At 58.7% G+C, this 25,407-nt stretch overlaps 1 protein-coding gene across 7 annotated transcripts; it reads left to right on the forward strand.

The window, feature by feature from the left end:
• Positions 1 to 4,176: 4,176 nt before the first annotated feature.
• Positions 4,177 to 25,185, forward strand: D2HGDH (D-2-hydroxyglutarate dehydrogenase). 7 transcript variants are annotated; one of them, XM_032857732.1, is made up of 10 exons: positions 4,177 to 4,223; positions 5,018 to 5,385; positions 10,706 to 10,763; positions 11,334 to 11,473; positions 12,123 to 12,316; positions 12,918 to 13,086; positions 15,111 to 15,254; positions 18,095 to 18,237; positions 19,684 to 19,849; positions 24,021 to 25,185. In XM_032857732.1, the coding sequence occupies exons 2-10, from the start codon at positions 5,028 to 5,030 to the stop codon at positions 24,278 to 24,280; spliced, it is 1,632 nt and encodes a 543-aa protein (XP_032713623.1). In that variant the 5' UTR covers positions 4,177 to 4,223; positions 5,018 to 5,027; the 3' UTR covers positions 24,281 to 25,185. The 7 variants fall into 7 exon arrangements, with proteins under 7 accessions (XP_032713623.1, XP_032713624.1, XP_032713625.1 ...); XM_032857733.1 differs by having other exon boundaries at positions 4,193 to 4,223; positions 5,023 to 5,385; XM_032857734.1 differs by lacking the exon at positions 4,177 to 4,223 and having other exon boundaries at positions 4,353 to 5,385; positions 19,684 to 19,745; positions 24,021 to 24,139.
• The last annotated feature ends 222 nt before the right edge of the window (positions 25,186 to 25,407 follow it).

Consider the following 25,407-nt stretch of genomic DNA (forward strand, 5'->3'; position numbering starts at 1 on the left):
GCAGGTGGGGTCAGTTTGGAGAGCGCCACCCATTCTGTCCCGTGCTGCATGGTTAGGGTAGGGGGTCAGCAGCTGGCCTGACGAGCTATCCCAGAGCCGATGCCTTCCTGCTGCCCAGAAAGGAGGGGTGGGGGGCTCAGGAGGAGCACCGGCCGGCTTGCGCTCCTCAGTCTCAGCTGTGGCCAAAAACGAGGCTCGTTTGTATTTAGTCACTTAGATTTTTGTTAACACAGGTGTTTAAAGATTGTGGGGAATAAATTGTGGAAAACTGTTTCCTTCACTCTTTTACCAGTCTCTGTGGAGAGGGCAGGTGAGCGCACGAGTTTGTGATGGCCCTTTGGAAGCTGCTTTACTATTTGCACTGCATCTTAGAACACTTCCCGGCCGCCGTCATCATGGGAAACCAGTGCCCAGGGGGTGGCTTGGTGGCTGTCCGGGGTGCCTGGTCCGGGGCCTCACTCACAGCGCAGGAGGGCTGGCCAACTTCCCTGTGGGGTCTTGCGTGTCGCCGGGTTACAGCCCAGCCGCCGGCCTTCTCTTTGTAGGTCTCTGTACCCGCTGTCTCTTGCGTTCACCTCGGTTACGTAAATATCCCTGGAACAACATGCATAGGTAGAGCTTTGGAGAAGACAAGACGTGAGCAGAATCGGAAGATTCCCTCCCCACAACGCTGTTTGTGTCAACACGGATCCGCTGCCCCTTCCTGACTGCGAGTGCTGCCCATAGTTGCAGCGACACCCAACAACGGCTGTTTGCTGAGGAGACCAGGTCCTCCCCCTGGCCTGGCTCCAGCCCTGCACGGGTGGCTGGTGCCCCTGACGATTGCGCCGTGAGGCCTGGCCGCCGACAGTGGGGTGATTCCCACCAGATCCTGTGCGCCTGCCAGGAACCAGACCTGACCCAGAGGTGGCTGCAGGACCCAGGTTCCTTGGGTTGAGCGGGGGTCTGGGCTGGGCCCAGAGGTCCCTGTCTCAGCTGCATCTGAGCCAAGGGCCGTGGGGCTTCCTTGCAGGGAAGGGGCACCTTGTTCAGAGGACGCTCATGGCCCTTGCTCTCAGTGCTCTGTTAGCAGTCAGTAGGTTGACAAATAGCCTCTTGTTTCCTGTAGAAGAACACATGTTGCACTTGCAAAAATAATGTGTGAAACTGAGCCCCCTGCAGCCGTTGCCCATGGAGCTGCCGGCTGGGCTGCAGACAGAGCTGGGCCCGCGTGCCTGGGGTCCCCAGGTGGCCGGCTGTGAGATGTGACCGGCCACGGCCACGGGAGCCTGGTGGCTTCCGGTCTGCGCAGGGATGATGGAGATTTGCTGGGACATGTGGGGACGATGGTCCTCTCCTGGGCGGCCACAAGGCACTCCTGACTTGTAGCTGGCTGCCCAGGGCAGGGTTGGCTTTGAGCAGTAACGCTGTCCCGAGAGCAGCTTCCCTGTGTGGCCGTGGCTGGAATTCGGACACTTGTCATGGGCCTTGGAGATGGAAGGTTTTCCCTAGTTGTTAGTGAGCCGGGACTGTTCCTCATTCCCTGTGCCGACAGAAGTTTTAAAACAAAGTCTAAGAAAAATGTTCTCATTCAGAAGAGAGTTCTATGAAGTTTCTTTCTTTCTACAAATGTATTTTGTGGTGTTCACTTTTACCACATTTCATCCAAAAAGATGATGCAGCTTTAACACGAATGTTACATTTTATTTTCAAGGAATTATCTATGTTCCATTTGTAAAGGAAAGATAATATTGTAAATCTTTTTATTAAATAATGTAGAGATGTATATCTGTATTTTTGGATCATGTTCTAGATTATGGATATATTGTTTAATAAATGAAGTATTTTTTGGAACAAAGGTTTGAGAAGGAGTCATTCTAGGAAATGATAAACGCTCAGTGCTATGGCCAGAGATGGTAAGTGGACCCTCTGGTAAACTTTGAGGGTCACGGCTTGGCTGCCACTGTGTTCGGAACCGGTCCCCAAGCCCCCGAGAAACGTCCTTGTGGACTGCTTGGAGTTGCTCTTTTATAAAGGCATAAAGTGCTTTCTCTGGAACAGAGGTCTGCGCTCCCAGATCTGCACAGGCATGAAGACCCCTTGGGGAACTAAATAGTACTTAGGACATTTTTCTTTGAGGAGTATTAATGGTCAGGGTCCTGAAACCCAGCTTGGTCACCACAACGGACAGGCCCAGCCTCTCACTTGTTTTCCAGATGAAAACCAACTCACAGACCCAGAGTCCTAGCTGGAGGTCGGGCGAGGTTCTGACGGAAGGGCCTGGAATGCCTCCACAAGCACGCATTCCCTCTGGGCACTCCAAGGGTCCCTGCAGCCATTTGTTGGGGTGACTGCCTAGAAAAAGGGAACACCAGTGGGGTGGGTGTGGTAATCTTCACTGGCTCTTAGTGGTTAGTAAGTCCCAGAGGTCCACAATGCCCCTGGTCGACTAATCCAGGAGGGCCTACCATTATCAAGTGACAGGTGACATTTGTCTGACTGTGTCCACAGACTCTGTGCTTGTCTTCCCACAGCTGGAATGTGCCATTGAAACACACTTGAAAACTGGCAGAATCCCACATGGATTCACATTGACCTGTGGAGCAAGGGCCATTACCATAGGGAAGCCAGGTGGAAGTCTTTGGAATGTCCTTTCCTTGCCAGGACAGTCATCCAAAGGCAAAATACATCCCTAGTGGGAAGACTTAGTGGTGACGTATGACATACTTAACACACGTGGACGGGAGGTGGGTGGGTTATAAGGAATGTAGTTTTCTGGAGACACAGGTGATGCGTCCAGCTGCAGCTGCTGTCCCCATCTGGCATCACTGCCAGAGTTGGCACATGGCATGCTGTCATGGATCTGGCCTGTGCTCGTTCTCTCGGCCAATTTGCAACACCATGAGGAGCCATTTGTCCTGTGTGGCAAAGCCAACAGGGCACCTCCACCTGCTGGCCTCCGTCCTGTGGACCAGATGTCTTCGTTATTTTAACATCCCCAGAGCATCCTGTCAGCTCCACTGTCGGCATCTGTAACCGGGTAACTGGATGAGCCCAGCAAGCGCTGGAGATGCCCCAGGAGAACAGCAGGGAGCCAGAGGGAGGGAGATGAGCCCCACTCCTGAACCAGGTTCACTGTGGCAGCAGTTCGATGTGGGGTGTTGGGAGAAAAGTCAGAAGGGGAGCACAGAGGTGATGGGGATTGCAGGAGCAGGCTGGTGGGGGGTGTACCGGAGTTGGTGGAGGGAGCAGCCTGTAGCGGGAGCGAGGATTAGGACTTGGAGCCCTGGAGGGCTGGCTGCCCTGCTGTGGGTAAGGTGGGGTGGCACGTGTTGCAGAGCTCAGGGAGGGGGTGCCCCGGGGAGCTGGGACCCAGTGGCAGCTTGCACCCCTGAAGGGAATGTGACGAGGCCAGAGGTGGCACAGTGCTGCAGGGCTGATGCCACTGGGACATCCATCAGCCACCCCTGCTTTTGTCTTCTTCAGGTGCCCAGGCTTCACAGCCCCAAAGGCCAGAGGTCAGAGGGCCTGCCAGAGCCCATGGTGGGGCTGTAAGAGGCAGCATTCCTGCCAGGCTGCCTTTGCTTCCCGCCTGGGGCGGTGTCAGGGCCACCCAGCTCTGGCATGGTCCCTCTGACCTCTCCTCACTTGAGCCTTTGTTCAGGAAAAGGCTCAGGTTGTGTGGCACAAGCAGCTTTCCGAGCCTTGTGGCTTCTGCCTGGGTTCTTGGGAGCCAGAGTTTCCTGCTAGGAGCAGGGGTTGGGGGGAGGAGGGACAGTTCTCTGGGGGTAGCCAGAGACCCCTGGGGGGAGCAGAGTTCCCTGGGTGTGGGGAGCCAGAGACCCCTGGTGGGGCAGAGTGCCCTTGAGGGGGCAGAGATCCCTGAGGGAGCCAGAGACTTCTGGTGGGGGACAGAGTTCCCTGGGGGGAGCCCTGCAGCCGGGCAAGGAGCGGGGTGGTTATGTGGACCACGGTAGAGCCGGCCCTGGGGAAGGGCTGGGAGAGTGTGCGGGGACCCCTGCTGGGAGTGCCGGACACTGGTCCAGGCCAGCTGTCCCGCGGTGTGTGGCGGACCGAAGTACGCGCCCGCCACGGTGCACCTGCAGCCCGCAGGGTTGGGGGCGGGGCCTGGAGGTCGCCAGGTCCCGTGGGGGGGGGCGGGGCCGGAGGGCGCCAGTGCGCAGGCGCAGTCGGTCCCGGCTCGGGCCGTAAGGCGCTTGCGGCGGCTGGTCGGGGGCGCGGACGTGAGTGTGCGCGCGCGGCCGCCGGGGCCTGGGCCGAGGGCCCTGGGTCAAAGGGTCGGGGACGCGGTTAGAGGCGGTGGGGGGACCGCGGGTCGGGGCGGCGGGGGCGTCTTTGAGTGCGAGTCCGCGGGGCTGCGTCCCCTCCTCGGAGTGGGTGGCCCCGCGTCCGGCCCTCGGCCCGTGGGCTGCCCCGACGGCCGCGTCCCCGGACGCACAGGATGTGCGCAAACCCCGGACCCGGCTCGGCGGCCCGGGGAGCCCGCGGAGGGGCGCGCCCCTGTGCCCTGCCCTCTGTGCTTTCAGCCGGGCTGGGGGGCTGCGCTGCTGGCTGGTGCCTGCAGCGCGGTGTGCAGCCCGGAAGCCTCCTTTCCCGTGCTTGTCGTTAACTCCTGCACTGTCCAGACTTGTGCCGGCGGGTACCCAAAACATAGCATTTACCGTTTCAGCCATTCTGCATCGCATAATTCAGGGCATCCGTCCGTTTAGTGCCTAGACTCTGGTTTCGTCCTGAAGCAGGAGGGTTAAGAGGGAGCTCTGTTACTGCAAGTGTTCGACTCTGACTCGACCAAGCTCCCAGCCACTGTCCTGTGCCCAGAAGGGCCTTACAGGGAAGCCCAGCCGGGTCAGGCTCAAAGGCAGCCCGCCCAGCGCCTCCGCCCCCATGCCCTTTGGCTGGTCTCTCCAGGAGGCTGGAACCTCATGGCCTCTCCCTGGAAGACTGCCTCTGTTCCTGGACTGCAGCTGGGCTTGGGTTGTGGTTTCTGGATCTGTAGGTCCTACCGCTTGCTTTTTAGGGCAGGAGCGATGGGGTCCCATGTGGTGCCCAGGCAGCTGGTGTGGCTCTCCCGGTGGCAGGCGGTGTGCGCTCGGGGAGCTTCTGTGCAGCACAGGACACGGGCAGCGGTGTCCAGGATCCCCAGCCTGCTCAGCCCTGGGGGGACCTTGGCCGCCAGCCCCCTGGTCCGAAGGAGCAGCTCCTCCACGCCCCCTGGTGCGCCGGAGGTGGTACTGACCCAGCAGCGCTACCCCGTGACAAGGCTGCCCTTCTCGGCGGTGTCTGCCGAAGACCTGGCAGCCTTTGAACGCATCCTCCCGGGCGGGGTCATCACAGACCCAGAGGTGCTGGAGGCTTCCAATGTGGACTGGCTGAGGACGGTCCGAGGTGAGTGAGGGTCTGGCCACAGCAAGTGCTCCAGGGAGGGGCTGTGATGCCGCTGGGGTGGAGGGGTGTGCCTGGCACACACACCCTCTCATAATGAGGAGAAGCTGTGTTGTAGTTTCAAACTGTTGTGAAAACAACATTCCTGGAGGTTTATTGGTGCTGCGTGATGTCTGCAGAGTAAAAGACAAGGTGGCCGGCTGCTCTGAGAGATGCGCGTGAACTCCCAGGGCCTCTGTGACAGCCAGCACAAGCTGGGTGATGGAGGCTCTCCTGCTCCCAGCTCTGGAGGCTGGACCTGCTCCCGCTAGAGGCTCTGGGGGGCTCCTTCCTGGGGGCTGCGGGCGTCTGTGTCCCTTTAAGGACACCTGGCATCACCTAAACCCAGGACCTTGTCTCAGGACCCTTAACTTGATCACATATGTCATGACCCTTTATGTAAATCAGGGCATGTGCACAGGTTTTGAGGGATGCGATACAGACACACTTTGGGAGGCCCAGTCTGCCTGGGGCAGCTCCTTCAGGCAAGAAGCAGGGGGCTGGTTGGGCCACGCGAGCCCCGCTCCTCCCAGCACATGTGTCTGCAGCAGCACACGCCTGTGCCAGCTTGGGAGTTCTCAGCCTTCCAGACCCAGTGCACCCCTTCCCACAGGAAAGATCCTGTCACTCTGTGTTCTGTCCTGCAACATTTTCAGAGATAACGTAAGCTTGCTTACAACAGAGTCACGAATTACACATGTAATGCCAGGACACGCCAGCAGCCAGGTAGGCCTGGATCCGGCGCCCGTGGGACTTGACAGAGCATTGTGTGTGTGTGTCGGGGGGTGTCCAGTGGCCGCGACTCACCATGGCGAGGGCTGTGCGTGGGCTCGAAGAACTCTGAGAGCGGGTCTGAACCAGCTTGCGAACTGACCTATGGTGCAGAGTCTGTAGCACGTGGAGGTGGGGTGTGGGACACGCTATACTCACAGGGAGAGATTCAGGTCGGATACCTTGGAAGTCCTCAGACTTCTAATTTTTTAAAGACTGTTATTTATTTGAGAGAAACAGAGATAGTGGCAGACAGAGCAGGGGACAGCACAAGCAGGGAGGAGAGGAAGACACAGGCTCCCTGCTGAGCAGGGAGCCTGACACAGGGCTCTATCCCACGCAGACGTTTAGCCAGCGGAGCCACCCAGGCACCCTCCTTGGACTGTTCCTTGTGGCCCAAGTGCCCAGAGTGGAAGGGCTTCCAGCCCCACCCTGCCTGCTAAGTCAGGACCCCCTGGGGCTGGAGGATGTTGCCCGCTGGGAGCCCACTGCCCGGACAGGGCCTGCAGGTTCACATGCGTGCTCCCAGAGGCAGGAGAGGGTGCTGTCCATCCTGGGCTCAACCAGGCCGGGCCCTGGTCCTGGCCGGCCCTGCGGCCTGAGCGCCAAACCCCACAAACTGGGGATGGGGCTCCCACCTCAGAGGTAAAAGCCCAGGGTGCTGGGTACTCAAGACTTGGGATGTCTTCCTCCTGGGGCTTCCAGAGTGCACACTGTAACTGGGATGGGGCCTGTCTGCCCCCCACCACCTCCTGGACAGGGCTTAGCTGTGTGCTGGGGGCTCTTCCTGGAAGCCTTATGTGGCTCTGTCTGTGTCTGTGCCCGTGTGGACGACCCCCGCCCCCTGGCTGCTGACACCTGAGCTCAGGAGGGCGGCACTGGGGTGTATGTGTCTCTGAATCCGCAGGACTTGGTGTACAACACTTGCCCAGTGGGTGTCTGTTGAAGTTGTTTGTTCAATTTTTTTTTAAGATTTTATTTATTTATTTGACAGACAGATATCACAAGTAGGCAGAGAGGCAGGCAGAGAGAAAGAGTGGAGGAAGCAGGCTTCCTGCTGAGCAGAGAGCCCGATGCAGGGCTCCATCCCAGGACCCTGAGACCGTGACCTGAGCCGAAAGCAGAGGCCCTACCCCACTGAGCCACCCAGGCGCCCCTGTTTGTTCAATTTTTGTCGAAATAACCCCTTTATGTAGCTGTTTTTGGGGGAGAAAGCATGTCTAAACTTATCATTTAACGTTTTAGTCTTAAGAGTTCTATAGAAAATGCAGCTAGTAAAAGCCAATTAAGATTTTATAATTTTCTTAAAAATGGACTTTATTTGAAATGGAAACTGTCCAAAAATTAGATCACTTTGTTCATGGGTGGACCCCATAAACTTCAGTGAGCACTTCACTGTGTGTCTGCACACGGTGCAGGGCTGGGGACAGGATGGACAGGAGGATCACCCGAAGGGCGGTGGCATGCCTGCCAGGTGGGCATGCCTGCCCAGGAGAGTCCCCCAGCACACGCTGTTTCCTTGGAACCTGGGGAAGCCATCTGGAAGGGTGTTCTGGGACAGGAATAGCCAGTGCAAAGCCTCTGAGCAAGTCTATGCTTGGCATGTTTGGGGAGCTGTAGACCCATGTGTGGCTGGAGTGGACGGACGATGGGGAGGTCAGAGAGCGAGGGGGCTGGGTCATCGATACCTCGAGGGCCAGGTGAGTCCCAGTAACTGATGGGGAGCTACTAGGAGGTCAGGAGGAGAGATGCCCACAGCCTGGTATGGCTGCCGTGTCGAGGAGCAGCTTTCACTCCCCGGGCATGGAAGCTTGGAGGAGAGCTGAGTCTTCGATGGGTGGTCAGGTGAAACGGTGTCAGCTCTGTGTGTGTGCAAAGAAGAGTCTGGGATGTGCTGATGGGTGTGTAGGGTGTCAGAGGAGCCAGGATGCAGGGACCCATGGCCTGAGCAGTTGCAGAGGTAGCCTTCCACTTGCTGAGGAAAATGGCAGGAGCACCAGGTCTGTGGGGAAACTGGAAATCTGGGTCTGGACAAGTCCAGTTGGACACGCGAAGGGGCCCGTTGGGCTGTGAAGCCAGCTAGCCCAGGGCTGGGTCCATGCAGCTCCGATGTCCAAGGAGGCCAGTGGCCGCTGTGGTCCATGCTGGCGAGCAGGCACCAGCCAAGGGGACTGAGCAGCTTGGGCCGGGGCTGAGGAGGACCTGGTGCATGTGTGAAGAAAGGGGAGCCAGGGGTCGCCAGGGGTTGCCTGGTCAGGAGCAGCTGCTGTACCGGGGCCCATGGCAGGAGGTTGTCTGTAGCGTGGAAGGGACACGCCTCCGGTTGGAGCTGTTCGTGGGGGCTTAGGAGGCCCCCATCTGGTGGAGGCACTGGGCTTAGGAGGACAGAGAGGCCGGGGTGGGGGTTGGGATGGGGTCAAGAGATGTTTTTGCCTTTTCGGGGCCGGTTTCAGACAAGACTGCTGTCGCAGCAGATTAATAGGTGCATGGGAATGATCTGGTTGAGAGGGAAGAACTGGTAGCTTGGTGAGAAACAGGATCGCCGTGAAGTTGTCCAGGAGCTGGGCGTGGAGGGACCCAGGCCCTCCTGGGGCCGCAGTCTTGGGAGGAATGGCAGTGGGGGGCCATACAGAAGCAGGTGGGGGCACTGCTAACATGAGGATGGGGGAGGCAGTGAGAGCTATGGTCTGTGGGGGGGAGGGTGTGGTGCAAGAGAGACTGCTGCCTGTCCCCTAGTGTGCGGGACAGGGAGGGCCCGGGGACTGCTGCCTTGGGGTGGGAGGAAGCAAGCCGGGAGGTTGTTCCTGGAGCCTGGGGAGCAAGACCCTCAGCCCAGGTTCCCAGGGGTGGAGTGTTGGGCCCCAGGGCTGAGCCGATGGGAGAGAAGATTTGGAGGCGAAAGTCTCAGCCATCAGGTTCAGCAGCGTCCTGCAGAGATCGAGTTGGTGTCTGCCACAGTCTGTCGTCTGAAAGCGGCCACACCAAACAAATGGGCATCGGGCTGTTCCTGCAGGGCTCCACGTGCAGGCGTAGCCCAGGCTGGGCTTGGCCTGAGTGTGGGGTTTGCCAGCCCTGACATGGCAGTGTGCTCTGGTCCTTGGGAGGAAGGCAGGGAGCCCGCCAGCCGGGAGTAGGCATGCTGTGACAGGTGACAGGCCGTGTCCCAGGAGGGTCCTTCCGTACCCCACGCCCTGGGCGTCCCAAGTGAGCGAAGGCCTTGGAGGGCTGCCGGGAAGCCAGGAGGGTGGAGAAGCAGGTGGTGGGCAGCACGGGGACTGTGCTGCTGAGACCAGGAACTGGCACTCAGTCTGCCTTTCTCGAACGGAGGGACGAGAGTCGCGGGCCAGAGAGGCTCGCAGCCTTAGCTCCTCCCTGGCTGTCCCCTCCAGAGCTCGGCTCTGCTCCTTCTGCACTGAAGCCTTTCCTGCTTCTGTTTTCCCTTCTGTTCTTTTGAGTCTGTCCCTCAACTTAAGAGACTCTGAGCACATGAGAGAGAAGACCAGGGCATAGATGAATGTTAGTGAATCCCGGGGCAGCCCGTCTGCAAAGTCCTTTCCTACTTCCCCCGACACGTTCCAGAAGCCAGTGCCGTCATCAGCCAGCAGCATGCTGACGGCTGCCTCCCTTTGGCCAGTGTCCTAAGGTGGACAGTAGACTGCTAAGGCCTCCTGGAGGCTCGGGGGCAGGGACGTGCAGGGAGAGCCAGTTACTTAAAAATTGTTAGACTTTTGTATCAAGCCAGTTGTGAAACACAGCTGTTATTAAAAATTAACATGTAAATGTACGATTAAATTATATTTAATACAAGGATTGTAAATATTAGTAACTCAGACTTTCCTAAAAAGCATGTAAGCTAAGAACTGCAGCCAGATCTCAAAGCTGCGTGAGAGGTCACTGACATGGTGGTGGTGGTGGTGGGGGTGTCCTGTGCCTCCCGCCTCCCGGGAGCCTCCTCACCTGCTTGTGCACTTGGAATGAAGTCAGAGGGCCAGAGAGAGCCTGCTTGTCTTGGGGAGCCCATGGTCAGGGACCCCGAAGCGCGGGCATCCAGGGATGCATCCTGGCATCATGTCAGTCATCACAGCTTAGAGCCGCCACCTGATGCATAGAAGGAGCCATGAGTGTGCCCCATGTAGATGAAACACATATGGGAGGGGGATGGGTAGCCCCGCCTCACGGTGGGAAGTCAGGTACTAACACAGGTGGAGGGGTGGATCTGGACAGGTCGATGGCCCGACGTCAAGTGTCTCCGCACAAGATGTGCAGTTAGGTGGGGGAAACACGGCCCCTCCCAGCGAGCAGCCAGGCAGGTGCCCCAGCCTTGGCCTCCCTACCCAGAGAGGTGGGGCCCGTGTCTGACACCTCGCCCTCGTCCCTGAGGTTCCGGGGCTTGGTGCTGACCCTGGTTGTGCGGGTAGCCTGCAGAGGAAGGAGGAAGAGGAAGGAGGACCTTCTTCTGGAGGGTAGACTGAGCGCTGCCTTCTGTGTGTGTAATGTGCCCTTGGTGTTGCAGGTTGTAGCAAGGTGCTGCTCAGGCCTCGGACCTCCCAGGAGGTGGCTCGCATCCTCAGGTAAGGAGCGCACGGGGCCCCTGGGCGGTGGTGGGCGACTGGGAGGGCACACGATGGAGGGTACGCGACTGAGGAGGACACGCGAAAGCAAGCCCTCTTCCCTCCAGATGTAGACCCTGGTGAGGTTTTGTTCCTCTCGCTTCTTCCCTGCCCGGTGGGGTTAGGTACTGTCACATTGCGTCTTCCCCATTTGGCCATATCTGCGACCATCCCTCTGTGCTCCTTAGGCTTCCAGGCCAGTTTCTGGTGGAGGTGAAAGGGACACGTTGGGTGGAGGGGCTGCAATGCTTTTGGTGAACAGCAGGGGGTGCCGCTGGCACCTGCATTGTGCAGTGCATTGTGCAGTGCATTGTGCAGGGAGGGCCTTGGCCTCTCAGGATGTTCGGGTACGAATACCAACCTGTCTGTGATCTGGACTGTGCAGACTTGTGGCTCGCTGCCGTTTTGGGTGGCCCGGGGACTCCGGGTTCGGTGGGCTTGCAGCCAGGGTTGGCCTGGATCACGTTGCACAGGGATGGTGGTGCAGGGGGAGGGCAGGGAGCCGTGATGCCTGTCCTGTGCTTGCCCCAGGTACTGTCATGAGAGGAACCTGGCTGTGAACCCGCAGGGGGGAAACACGGGTATGGTGGGGGGCAGTGTGCCCGTCTTTGATGAGATCATCTTGTCCACCACCCTGATGAACCAGGTCATCAGTTTCCACAGCGTGTCCGGTAAGCCTGCGCTGTGGCCGGGTGGTGAGGGGTTCAGGCTGGGGAGGAGAGGCCCGGCTTTGTCTGCCCTGAGGGTGCTGTCCAGGGGTCACTCAGGTGGTTTGTGCTGTGGGTCTGCGCTGAAGGGCATGGGCTGTTGCCGCAGCTCCTCCAACTCTGAGATTTTCTAACCAGGACAGCTCTTTTTGCCCTTGTAAACAGGGCACAAAGGACGGGGTACAAGGAGGTCTTGAGGTGCTTTCCGCTCAGCGGCCCCAACAGTCTCTCCAGCATGGCATTTTGGGCGGGTCATCCTCTGTGCTGGGGGCACATGGGCACCATAGCTCCGTGCCAACAGTGCTCCAAGTTCCACGTCGCCTGGTGGTGGGACTCCCCACCCCGGGTGGGGGCACTGCCGTGTAGTGATTCTCATCCCTTCCCTTCCACGAGTGTGAGCGTGAGGATTTCTTTCTTTATTTTTCCCCATCAGTTTTTCTTTTTCTTCTTGATAAAAGATAACGGTAACTTCTGGGGGACAGGTTGGGGGACATGCTTCTTGTCCTCGAGGGGGACCCCTGTTCCAGGTGGCTAACCCCTGCAGAGCCCCTGCAGTGCGTCTTCTGGCTCTTCCTGGGCTGAGAACACCTATGGTAGCACGTTCTTTTGGCAGGGACCCTGGTATGCCAGGCGGGCTGCGTCTTGGAGGAGCTCAGCCGGTACGTGGAGGAGAGGGGCTTCGTCATGCCCCTGGACCTGGGGGCGAAGGGCAGCTGCCACATTGGGGGAAACGTGGCAACCAATGCAGGCGGCCTGCGGTTTCTGCGCTACGGCTCACTTCACGGGACTGTCCTGGGCCTGGAGGTGGTGAGCTGGGGCACCGGCCACTTTCCTCTGTGTCCCCCTGCCCGTGTCCGAGTGGCCGGACCCTCAGCCTCTTCCCAGTGCTGAAAGTACTTAGCGTGTGAGGTGTCTGCGGGCCCCCGCCCAACCTGCCTTGACTCCATGGGCCTGTGCCCCCTCGGGCACTCTCTCTGGGGTGGTGTGGGGCAAGGCCGGGGCGGGGCTGGGGTGGGGTCAGTGGGGGGGGCAAGGTTGGAGCAGCAAGCGGCAAGGGGGGTGGGGGGGCAGGGGGCGGTAGCAGGGCAGGGGCCTGGCGGCCCCGGGTGAAGTCCCGGGCCTGGTGGATGAAGTGTTTGCAGGGCGTGGCCCCCGCGCTATGTGATTCTCTGCCACTGCCTCCCCACTTTGGGCCCTGAGCTCCATGGGTGTGGGGGGCATGAAAGTCCTCTCTTAGCCCCATCGGGGCGCCTTCTGGCCTGGGGTCACCCTGGGGCCTCCATCTGGGGTGGGGTGGGGGCTCGTGCTTGGCTCTGCTTTCTGTGGGACCCCTGGACGTGGGGGCGAGAGGAGAGGGGCGCCTGCTAGGGCCCACGTATAGGCCCTTGCTTCTCCCCTTCTTGGCTAGGTGCTGGCCGACGGCACTGTCCTGGACTGCCTGACCTCTCTGCGGAAGGACAACACCGGCTACGACCTGAAGCAGCTCTTCATCGGGTCAGAGGGCACGCTGGGGGTCATCACGGCTGTGTCTATCCAGTGTCCACCCAAGCCCAGGGCAGTGAACGTGGCTTTTCTCGGTAGGCCGGCTGTCGGGGTGCACTGCTGGGCACCCTGTCCCTCCCCCTGCCCCGCTGCCTGGCCCTTGGCATGAGGGGGGCCGTTCCTGTGTCTCCTGGCTTCTGTGTCTGGAGGGTTGGTGCTCCTGACGGGGGGTCTGCAGGGGGCCTCTCCCATCTCAGGGCAGAACACCCTGTTCTTTAGCACAACTGGGGCTCTGCTCAGCTCTGCCACTCCATCTCCTTCCTTGATTCTGAGTGAAGCAGTGTCATTTCTGGTGTGTTCATTCCTGAATCAGTCACAGCCGTAGGAACACTGTCCTCTCCATCCCCCTGCTGTCCCTCACTGTCCATGCCCTGTCCCCCATACTGTCCTTGTACTATCCCCCTGCTGTCCCTACTGTCCCTGACCTGTTCCCCACACTGTCCCCGATGCTGTCCCCCACTGTCCCTCACAGACCTCTGCCCTGTCCCCCACTGTGTCCTTCACTGTCCCCTGTCTTGTCCCCCACCCTGTCCCTGATCTGTTCTCTACCCTGTCCCCCACCCTGTTCCCACTGTCCTCCTGCTGTCCCCACCATGACCCCTTGCTGTCCCTCTACTTTCCCCACTGTCATGCTATCCCTCGTGCTGTCCCTTCTGTCCCCTGCCCTGTCCCCAGCTGCCCATCGGGTCCTCTGCTTCCAGCAGACTGTGAGCGTGGGCTTGGGTCTTCTCCTCTGAAGCCATATTCTGCCTTGCCTCCACTCAGAGCCTGTCAAACTCTGGTAGTTAAGAGGCTGTGGAGACATCCGGTCTTCTGGAGGTCACCGTGGGCAACTTAACTCCCCGGTCTGCTGTTGGCTGTGCACTGCGGTGTCTGTACCCATGGCAGGGTGCCGGGTCTCACGGCCTCCCTTGTCTCTGTGGCTGGAATTGCTGTGTTCTTGCAAACGTGCCATTTCCTCTTCTGATGTGCCGTTCTGCACTGGGCTCATCCTCCCCGTAAGCACGGCCTGGGTCTCATGTCTGACCCATTGGCCGCACCTCCCCAGCCCTCGCCCATGGAGACACTGTCGCTGGTTCTCAAACGAGGCTGCTCAGAGTCGTCCCGCATCCTGCGCTTGTGTCCTCCATGGCTGCTGCTCCCAGTGCTGACGTTTTGTTCTTCAGTCACTTTGAAGATTTTCTCTGTGTCTTTGCTCATCTATGGTTTGGGGTCTCTTGCCTCTGAGGACACATTCTCACCTCAGATCTTCCAAGCCTCCTCACCCCGTGTCTTGGTGTCTTGTCAGTTGGAGGCGTCTGGCCATCTTCCTCCCCCTTTAGGGCTGTGACCGGATGCACCCACGACAAAGCTCTGTGGCCGGTCCTCTTCATCCCTCCCACGGTTTCCGCCCTTTTACACTCCTGCTGCGTTGTTTCCCATCTTTTCCGCTTACCGGTGTTGCCGCACGCTGTGGTCCCCAGGTGGCTGAGCCCCCACGTCCAGCCCCGCTATCCAGCTGCGGAACTCCACGTGCTCCCGGGTGTGCATAGGAGACGTCTGCCTCTGGCCTTGCGCTCTATGAACACACTCCCGTCAGCTTTCCCACCCCGTCCCCAGCATAGAGTCAGTGTCCTGGGCCCTTCCCACCTGCTCCCGGCTGCTGACGACGGGCTCCCCAGGCCCAGGCGCCTCAGAGATTTCTCCTTGTTCTGTAAGTTGAGTGACTCGCCCTGGGCTCCTGGAAACACAAGTGCTCACTGTGGTGAGAGAAAGGCAGTGAAGCCCTTTCCCAGTACGACCCTGTCTCTGGCCCCCTGTGCACCCCGGCACCTCTGGTTCCTGTGACCTTCCTGCACACCGTGGGTCCTCCTACGGGCCTTTCCTCCTGGACCGTCACTACCTGGGACGCATGTGCCACTGGCTCGCGGGCGTCCCTGTGGTGGTGCTCTGCTGCTCCACTGGGCTGCCCTGCTCGCCAGCACCCAGGGCCACTCAGCGCAGCTGCTTCACGGGGGGATTTGGGGGGTGTCTGGCCGGGACTCTGGTGCCCACGCTTGAGGTCTTGTTGCCTTCGCAGGTTGTCCGGGCTTTGCTGAGGTCCTGCAGACCTTCAGCAGTGGCAAGGAGCTGCTGGGTGAGATCCTGTCCGCGTACGAGTTCATGGACGCTGAGTGCATGTGGCTGGTCACGCACTACTTGCGCCTTGCCAGCCCCGTGCAAGGTATCGACCCCTGCGGCCGGGCAGCTTCCGCCGTGGCCCTCATGCCATAGGTCTCAGGGGATGCTCTCTTTGGTCACTGACAGGCCATCAGCCTGTCCACAGAGGGGGAGGCAGTGACAAGGTTGCTGGAATCAGCGTGGCTCCAGCGTTGCCGTACCCAGACGAGTGAGACTCTCTGACCCGCGTGGGAACTGGGCCCCCAGTGTGGGTGCAGTTGCTGCCGCCAGTTGTGCCAGAGCCCCAGGGTCTCTGAGGGTCCTCAACCTGTTGGTCAGAAGTGCTTCTTTTCCACCAGAGGAGCCACTGGTCCGTGGAACTTTCCCACTTAGCCAACCAAGCCCTGGCCCTGCGTTCCAAGGGCCACCTGCCATCGTGCTCCTAGAGGGGAGAGCTCTCTACTGTGGGTCTCAGCGTCTTCACCTCCGAGAGCCTCCTGAAATGTGGTGGCTTTGGTGCGGGCAGCCTTGGTGGAAAGCCACAGGCTCAGGTCATCCACATGGGATGCCTGCTTCTTGCAGCTCTGGAGGCTGGAGTGTCGGATTGTGGGGCGGCTTGGCCCGTGTCGGGTGCAGCCAACAGTGCCCTTCTCGCTGTGTCCTCAGGCGGCCCTGTGTGTACAGGAGATCCATGGTGCCTCATCCTCATAGGAGAGCTGTGGTCCTATGGGATCTGGGCCCGCCCTTATGGCCCAATATAACATTGAATCCCTCTCTGTAGTCAGACGGGCTGGGTTAGGACTTTAGTGTGTGGTCAGGCAGAAAGATCTTTATGCTCTAAATTTTTAATGAGGTGTTGCATTTAGTACAATAGAACAGGAAACAACTGGAATATCCAGTAGTAAAGAAATAAGATATGCAATCACTGGAAAGGTGGGGGACCCATGGGCAGATGGAGGGTCACTGGGTAGACAGAGGGTCTCTGGGTGGGTGGATAGAGTATCCCTAGGCAGATGGAGAGTCTCTGGCAGACAGAGGGTCCCTGGGCAGATGGAAGCTCCCTGGGTAGACAGTGTCCCTGGGCAGATAGAAGGTCTCTGGGTGGATGGAGGGTCTCTGGGTGGGCGGAAGGTCCCTGGGAGGATGGAGTGTCCCTGGGTGTGTGGAAAGTCCCTGGGTAGACAGTATTCCCGGATGGAAGGAGCGTCTCTGCATAGATAGCATTCCTGGATGGACGGAGGGTCTCTGGGCGGATAGAGGATCCCTGGGCGGATGGAGGGTCCCTGGGTAGATAGCATTCCTGGACGGACGGAGGGTCTCTGGGCAGGCAGAGGGTCCCTGGGTGGGCAGAGGGTCCCTGGGTGGGCAGAGGGTCCCTGGGTGGACAGAGTGTCTCTGAGTGGATGGAAGGTCCCTGGGAGGATGGAGAGTTCCTGGGCGGATGGAGGGTGTCTGGGTGGACAGAGTGCCCCTGGGTAGACAGCATCCCTGGGTGGACGGAGGGTCCCCGGGCAGATGGAACATCCGTGGGTGGACGGAGGGTCCCTGGATGGACGGATTGTCTCTGGGTGGACGGAAGGTCCCTGGGAGGATGGAGAGTCCCTGGGCAGATGGAGCACTGTGTGGCCCTTGGGCATGTGTGTGAGAAAGCTGCTCCTAAGGTCATGTTTAGGAGAAAGGAAAGGCCAGCCCGCTGTCCTGGGCAGGTTTCAGTGTGCAGATCTCCCTGACTGGAAAACAGGAAGGAGTGCTGCTGACCATGCTGGTTTCTACATCTGGCAAGCTGGGGATTTTTTTTTTTTTTTCAATTTATACTTGTCTTTGTTTTCCAAACTCCCTTTTATAAGCATGTTTTTACTTTTGTAATTGGAAAAGGAGCCCATAGAAATTAAAACACTCCCAGTGTTTTCTAGGACATGTGATAAATTAAAGAGCAGAATTTGCATTTCATCATGGAGAAATGCCAATATCTAGAAAACACTTGTTCTCCTTATAGTAGGATGGGCTTGTAGTATTTTTCTGGAAAGCACTTATAATGTAGTGCTAAAGGGAAGAACTGTGCATTTGGTGTTTTCATTTGTTGATTTCAGTAAGTTAAAAATAAATTCACAGTAGCCTTAAAAAAAAGACAAGCTTAAAATTCTCTTATAGTTCCTAATGCATTTTTAAAAAAACTGTAAAAAAGAGACAGCTTGGGCAAAATCATGCCTTTTTTGCGTGTCGTGCTAAGCCAAGTGCTGCGGGCATCACAGCACCCCGTGGGCACAGTGGTCTCTCCTGTAGCCTGTGGCCTCCCCAGCACCGGGGGAAGGTAAGAGGGGCTCCTTGACCACAGCCCTGTGCAGGTGCCCATGACATCGCTCAGGGCTGTTATGTGTTCTGGGGAGTGTGGTTTCTTTCCCAGTGAAAGACCTATTTTTTTTTTTTTTTTAAGTTTATTTTTTTGGTAATCTCTACAGCCAGTGTGGGGGTTGAGGTCACAACCCTGAGGACAGAAGTCACATACTCTTTTGACTGAGCCAACCAGGCACCCCAGGAAGGACCTATTTATATTTTTATTTTAATTTATTTGAGAGAGAGAGTGAATGTACCTGAGAGCTGGGCGGGGTCAGAGGCTTGACCAAGAGGAGAGGAACAAGGAGACTTCCCACAGAGCACGGAGCCTGACACGGGGTTTGGTCTCACAACCCTGAGATCAAGACCTGAGCTGAAACCAGGAGTCGGACGTACCCCCCAGGCACCCATGAAACACTGGTTTTTAAGCCACCGGAGACCAAGTCTAGGCAGAGGCTTCCTGTTCTGTGGGCCACACAGGGGCCGCCAGAGACGCTCAGACAGGCCGACACAGGCCTGTCCTCACTCTGTCTGACCACCTCTGTTCATCCTGCTTTCTGTGCCTTCCAGAAAGTCCGTTCTATGTCCTAGTGGAGACCTCAGGCTCCAGAGCGGGGCACGACGCGGAGAAGCTGAGTGACTTCCTGGAGCGGGCACTGAGCTCTGGCCTGGTGACGGATGGGACCGTGGCCACGGACCAGACCAGACTCAAGGTGTGTGTGTGCTGCCCATGCCTCCTCACATCCCCCATGCTCAGCTGGTCCAGGACGTCTGTGTCTGGGCCTCGTGTCTGGCTCAGAGCACGGGTTGTTGGAACGTGGGCAGGTATCCTGCCTCTTGGGAAATGTGCTTTTGGGTCTTTGTTGTGATCAGTGATATTTTATTTTAAATTATTTTTTTTTTAAAATTACTTATTTGAGAAAGCGAGTGAGTGTGAGTGGGGGGAGGGGCAGAGGGAGAGAAAGTATCAAACAGACGTCCCACCAGGCATGAAGTGTGACACAGTCTCGATTTCACAACTTGAGATCATGACCTGAGCCGAAACCAAGAGTCAGAAACTTAACTGACTGAGTCACCCAGTGGGAGCCACCATCACCATTGTGGGGGGCCCATGGCGGTGGGAGCTGCTGTCACCATCCTGGGGGGGCCTGGGTAGTGGGAGCCCGTGGGTGGGGCAGGTATGGACAGTCAGATAAGGAAGCCTGTGGGCTGCAGCATGGCCCTGTAGTACTCCAGCTTGGGGTCCAGCAGTGCGGGGGACTGTGTGGGGTCGTTGCTGGTCTAGGTGTGTGAGAAAGGTGGTGGGAAGGAGCTGCTGCAGGTTGGGAGTGGGAGTCGAGGAGAGGGCACAGAGGGACCGTGTAGTGACCTTGAAAGCCAGTGAACGAATGGGGGAAGCCAGACGCTGGCTGGTGTCTGTGGAGGTAAGGGGCTGTTGCTACTCTTCTGGCGCAGACCTGGCATTGTGTCATGTGGAAAAGCAGGAGGAACCAGTCCTTACTACATAGAAATTTTGCTGAGACGTTTCTTGAATGGGGGGACATGTGGTGGGTGGGGCGGGGCCAGCCCCATAGCCGAGCGATTGCACATTCAGCACTGTTTCCTCCACTCTGTAACCAGGACTTCCAAGTGTCCTCTGTGACCAGTCAGCCAGCCAAGCCAGTAAGCCATGGCTGGCTTTGTGTGGAAGGGCAGTGATGCGAAGAGCCCCCCACTCCCCAGGCCCCCTCAGCCCCACCCCGCGCCGCCCTCACTTTCCCGCTCAAGCTCCAGCACCCATGTGTGTCTCGGGCAGCCCAGGGCCCAGCAGCCCCGTCCCCTTTGTCTATAGTGTCTTCCCTGCTGGACCCTGCCATCGCTCAGGTTCCCTCGCCCGCCAGCAGCCCCTACCAGCCTCTCCCACCATGCCACCCAGAGTGTCCTCCATCCTCCTGGAGAGGGGCTGTCTGTGTGCCCTGGGGTGAACCATGGCCGCATTCTGGAGTCTCGCCCTGTATGGATTCTTAGGTCAGAGCCCCGTGCTTGTCACAACACAGAATATCTTTGTCACTTGGGAAGTTCCGTCATGACCTTCCTGGTCATCTGAGGCCGGCAGGATTCTAATTGCTGTTAGACACCCTTCACGGTGCCCCTCTGACTTTGTTTTCTGTCTGTCCCAGGCGCTGTGGGCCCTGAGGGAGAGGATCTCGGAGGCGCTGAGCCGGGACGGCTACGTGTACAAGTATGACCTCTCCCTGCCCACCGAGAGGCTTTATGACCTTGTGTCTGATCTGCGCGCCCGCCTTGGCTCACAGGCCAAGCATGTGGTGGGCTATGGCCACTTGGGTGAGCTGTTCTGGGATCAGGTGGTGATGGGGATGCTAGTTGTTGAGAGAATTCTAATCATCTTCATGGTTCTCGGGCATTTTGGAAAGGACCTCCGTTTGCTGGCCACCATGGTGGCCTGCCCTCGGACCCAGCCTGCTGTATCCCTGATGAGTGCCTCTCACTCCCCTTGCCAGGTGCAAGCGTTTGAAAACTAGTTTCAGATAATTCTGTTTTGCAGAAAAATCAAGCTTTATGTTTAAAGTGATTAATTCCTCAGAAAGGAATGTCTCATCCCTCTCGATTCTTGGCAGCCGTGCGTACGGGCTGCACAGAGCCCCATGCCTGCAGCCTTCATGGCCTGTCTGTAGTGGGGGGTTCAGGTCCCCCTCCTGCAGTTGAGGGAGGCTCTGGAGAAATGGGGTGAGGGGCTTGGCACACGGCATACTCTGTCCCGGCATCTCTGATGCTTGGTTTGGGAACTTGTCATCACAACAGTTTTCACAGGTGGTGCCTTACTTTACCCGTGAGCAGGCTCCGCAAGTCAGGTGTCTGGGATGCTCAGTGTGCGACAGACGGTGACCCCCAGAGTTGGGGGGGTAGGGAGGGTTCCTGGCATCAAGGACAGTGAGGACATTCAGTGGCTCAGGGCGCCTGCTGTCTGTGGGGCAGGAAAGGTCTCTCCCTCCTGGCAGACAGCGCTGCTGTACAGAGTAGACTCTCAGCCATGAAGGAAGATGTGTGAAATTTTAAGAAGGGGATGGGAGAGTGCGTGTGTGACCTTGAGGTGGGGAGATCTTGTCAGGACCACACGGGAGGCATAAACCATAGGGGGAGATTGCTGCTAACTTGGACTACATGAAAATAAAAACCATTGGGCAATCTCAAGCAGAACGTTGGAGGGTGGAGATGTGGAGCTGGTGAACCCAGTGTCAGGGAGGAAGGCTGGCACGGTCTCTGGGAGGTGGACACCCGAGTGGGGGTGGAGGACAGGTGCCCTTGGCCAGGGCCTGGGCGAGGTGGTGAGGCTGCTGGGTGTGGATGTGGGGCTGGGGATTGCTGGCCCACCTTCCGCCTTGAGGGGCACTGAGTGCAGCTTTGCTGCCGGTGGGGTGAGACTCATGGCCTGTTGAGGGCTTCTCTGGTGTCCAGTGGGGCAACCGGCCTGGTTTCCCTATGGTCCGTGAGGCTGTTCCTGCCAGGCCCCTTCTGCAGGTGGAGCTGTAGTCCGGGGGTTGCCCAGCTTGGCCACGGTCCTCTGTGTCTTGTTTGGTCCGTGTGCCTGTGTTATGTGCGGGATTTCCCTGGTACATCCTGGGCTGTAAGTCCCTTCCCCATGTCTGCGATGGGACGCCAGCGTCCTCCCACAGTGGCATGGCTGTAGTCTCTCCCTTGGGCCCCGAGGGGTCCGACTGGTTGGCCTTGATGCCTCATTGGCCATGTGGCAGGAGCTGTGGTGAGGATTCGGGGCAGAGGGTTTTGTGTGCTGGGCGGTGGGGGGCTGACTGCAGGCCCGTTTCTTCCCCAGCTGCAGGGCAGGCCGAGCTTCCTGGGTCGGTTTCAGTCATTTTGTTTTCTGGGAGCGTGTCTGTTTCTTCTGAAGCCTCGGACATGTTGACACACAGGTGTCTGTCACGCTCTTATTCCCGTGTCACATCAGCATTAGTGGGGTGGCCCCTGTTTTAGTCCCGGTCAGGTTTGTTCCTCATGTCTTTCCTCATCTGCATCTGTCGCGTGCTCATGAGGTCTGTGGTCCTGCCTGGTTGGCCACTCTCTGCCTTCTGTCTCATGTTTCTTGTCATTACCGTTGTCCTCAGTGTTCGTGTCTTCTCCCCTGTCAGGTGTGTCCTGCGGTGCCTCTAAGCACGGGAGTCCTCTGGGCCTCCAGCCTCTCCGCTTGGTCGCAGAGGTTAGACTCCCCCCGAGGACCAGGCTCGCCGTTCCCACCGTGGCTCTTGTTAAATAATGTCTGTGTGTCGCCTTGTTGGGCTCCGCGTGAGGTTGGAGGGGCCCCTGTGGGGCCAGCATGGCCACCTGGTCCGAGCCGTGTGCACCCCCGTGGTCCGAACCCCGCGCGCCCCCCTGGTCCGAGCCCCGTGCGTCCCCCTGGTCTGAGCCGTGCGCGCCCCCTGGTCTGAACCATGCGTGCACCCATGACCCCCTCACCCCCCGCATCAGTGAGAGGGCGGAAGTCCACACAGTAGCAGCTGGCTGCTCCCCTCTCCCGCAGCTACATCCTCTTGGAGGATAGGGGTTGTACCTGTCCTCTCATTCCAGGGTGAACGGGCACTCTCATCACAATAGACCCTTCTGAATGCTGGACCTGTGCTGGCCTCCGACCAGTCACACGGGCTCCTCCCATTTAGTGTTTCCCTGACATGTGTTTGTTCCCATTATCTTCACTGTCTTCCATCCTATGGTGTAGATGCGTCTTTCACAGACACCGTGGAGGTGGGGTCTCCCTGTCATGCAGTTTGTCATTCATTGTCTTTATTATTTATTTATTTTGAAAGATTTTTATTTATTTGAGAGAAGGAGCATGAGAGCAGAGGGAGTGGCAGAGGGAGAAGCAGACTCCCTGCTGAGCAGGGAGCCCGACACGGGGCTTGATCCCGGGACCCCAGGACCACGACCTGATCTGAAGGCAGACGCTTCACCGCCTGAACCCCCCCTGGGTGCCCCTCCTGGAGTGTAGTTTGGTTCTGTTTTCTGCCCCGTTTGGCGGTGCCAATGTTATACAGCTGGCAATGGCCCAGGCTCAGCCACGCCTGTGTCCCTCTTCATTCTGGTGTCGTGGCCTCTGCCTGAGCTTCAGCCTGAGCTTCAGCCTTGTCTCTGGCTCCAGGGACAGGAGGTGATGAGCATCATGGATTCTGCTGGCCTGTTGCTCAGGGCTTCTTCAAACGTGAACATCCGCACGGTGACTGTTTCTCCCACGTGGGGCGAGGTGGCCTGCTGTGCATGGACCTGTGGTGTTGCTGTCCGCAGGGATCCCAGTTTTCTTGTCTTCCCTTGTCTGGGGGGCTCTTCGGGGTCACTCATTTGGGTGAGAATTTGCCTTTGCGTCTGAGTGCCATGGGGCTGTGGTGAGAGGGATGGCTCTGCCCTTCTGTCCCCAGATATCTCTGCCCATCCTCCCCTGCCTTCCTGGCTGCGTTCCCCGGGCTACAGCCCTGTGGCGCCCCGCCTGCCTTCTCCGCGGCCCAGCCCTGACTTCGTATCATGTTCAGGTCACATGTTTGATTTCCCTTCTGCGCTGTTCATCTCCTGTGGGGGGTAACACACATCGAAACCTGTCTGTGGACTCCGGCCTCTTGGTGATTGGTAGTTTCTTTTCTGGAAGTTGGTTGACATGAGATACTTGCTCAATCCATGTCTTATGTGCTTTATCTCTTACTTCTATAAACGTTGGAGACATTTGGGTTCTGTTTCTGGAAGTTACGGGATCTGAAGCCTTTGTGGTCAGGTTGCCGGTTCTTGCTCATGGTGGCTGCTCTTGTGTGCGTGGAATTTTGGGTGTGGGCTCGTCTCTCTCGGGGCTTCGACTGTGGGGATTACTTGAGGCCTGGGTTGGAGGTGATTTGCTTGTGCAGGGGTGCAAGTGGAGGGGGCAGGGTCTCCTAGCTGGAGCCTGTCTCGTCCTCACGCTCTCAGCTCAGGGTCCGTGGGACCACTGAGGTAGCGGGAATTCCAGCTGGAAACCTGCAGGCTGGCTGGTGGTTGTGCAGGCCCCACCGTGGGGGGTTTGGAGCCTCTGCCTGCAGGGTAGCAGTGGGACCACTCTGGTGGGAGGGGGGTCCCTCGTGTGCTCCCTACATCTGAGAAGCCTGGAGGGAGGTGACCATGAGAGGCTCTCTGTCACTGGATCAGAGGCCCCAGGTCTGCGCCCCGTGCTCCCCTGGGCTTTGCTCTGCCTCTAGGAGCTCCTCCTGCTGGCTCATGAGGCTCTCTGCCCCTCAGGGCATGTGCACTGCCTGCAGAGGCTGGCTGGGCGGGTGGTCTGTCCCTGGGAGCTGGAAGCCTCAGGGGACCGTGTGGGTAGAGGGGAGGCTGTGGCGTGGTCACTGCAGGCCCCTTCCGTCACTGCAGGCCTGTGGCCAGTGGTGCAGGCACGAGGACAGGGCAGGACTAGGGGCTGTCAGGAAGGGGTCTCAGCCTGCCCGGCTTGACCCCAGCGTCCCTGTGTCTGTAGGGGACGGTAACCTGCACCTCAATGTGACGTCAGAGGCCTTCAGCCCCTCGCTGCTGGCTGACCTGGAACCGTACGTGTACGAATGGACAGCCAGGCAGCGGGGCAGCGTCAGCGCCGAGCATGGCCTGGGCTTCAAGAAGAGGGGCGTCCTCAGCTACAGCAAGCCGCCTGAGGCCCTGAGGCTCATGCAGCAGCTCAAGGCACTCCTGGACCCCAAGGGCATCCTGAACCCCTACAAGACACTGCCTGCTCAGGCCTGACAGGACCTGCAGGGTCCGCAGGAGACGCAGGAGGGGCCTTGGCCCAACCCTGGTTTTGCCTGTGGCTGTGGGCCTGCGGGGTTGGCATGAGCTGAGTGGGGCAGCAGCAGGTGGGGGCGCCCAGCTACAGGCTGGAGGGGCCAGAGCTGGCCCCCAGGCAGGATTCTTCCTGGCTCTTTCCAGCCCTGCTGGGCGGGCAGAGCGGAAAGCCACCCAGGCCACCTGGTCTGCTCTCTCAGCCCCTAGGTGGGCACTGCCCGACCCTCTGCAGGCTAGGAAAGAGCCTCCTGTGGCATGTCCTGTGTGGGCTGGGTGGGCGAGCTCTTCTGCCCATTTGGGAGACCAGGCCACATTCCACTGTGCTGGGGGCTGCCACTGTGGGAGGGGGCATGGATGGTCCTGTGCCTGGGTCCCCCAGGCAGGATGTGTCCCTGGCAGAGGTGACGAGCTCCGTGGGACAGTGTGGGCTCCGTCCCGAAGCTTTGAGCAATAGCCTTGGTCACCGGTGCCTTGTGGATGACCGGGCCCTCGGATGAGCCAGAGTAACAGGATGGTCTCCGCCCTGGAAGGCATCGTTCCCCCATTTTCTAGAAGGCCCATCCATTGGCAAGACAGTCGTCAGACACTAGTCATTCGTGGTTCACCCCGGTGGTTCGCAGTGATGTGCCCGGAGCTGTGGCTTCACTTCTGCTTCTGCTTCCACGTCCGTGAGGCTAGCGTGAGAAGCCCCAACATGCACGAGTGCATGTGCCCAGCGGGGCAGGCTTGGTGCGCACACTGCACCCTCACCCGCCCCACTGTTGCCCTGGGCCCAGGACTGCTCCTGGGGCTGTGAAGAAGGTCTGGACACGTTTTCTCTTTCTGGCTCTCATGAACTTCCAGTAAAAAATGGGAATTGATCACAACGCTGTCCTTGTGTCTGTTCCTGGAACAATCTGGTGAAGCCTGTGGCGAGGTGCATGTTCCCTCAGCACTGGGACACTGGGTGCCAACACCGTGCCCCCAAGCCCAATCCCTTTCTCTGTCCCATTCCTCCCCCCACCCCCAACTTAAAACCTCATGGGCTTGGGAGGTGGTTGATGTTGGTGTTGTGCTGAGGGGCATGGAGGTAGCCTAGTCATCGTCAG

The sequence above is a fragment of the Lontra canadensis genome, unplaced genomic scaffold, assembly GCF_010015895.1.
Source record: "Lontra canadensis isolate GAN:19392208 unplaced genomic scaffold, GSC_riverotter_1.0 scaffold13, whole genome shotgun sequence".
Taxonomy (NCBI): Eukaryota; Metazoa; Chordata; class Mammalia; order Carnivora; family Mustelidae; genus Lontra; species Lontra canadensis.

Bases quoted from the DNA above. Each gene is read 5' to 3' on its own strand.
- D2HGDH (XM_032857729.1), top strand. From the start codon at position 4,923: ATGGCCTCTCCCTGGAAGACTGCCTCTGTTCCTGGACTGCAGCTGGGC. The intron at 5,386-10,705 runs GTGAGTGAGGGT...TTGGTGTTGCAG, and splicing joins CTGGCTGAGGACGGTCCGAG to GTTGTAGCAAGGTGCTGCTC. The intron at 12,317-12,917 runs GTGAGCTGGGGC...CTTCTTGGCTAG, and splicing joins CTGTCCTGGGCCTGGAGGTG to GTGCTGGCCGACGGCACTGT.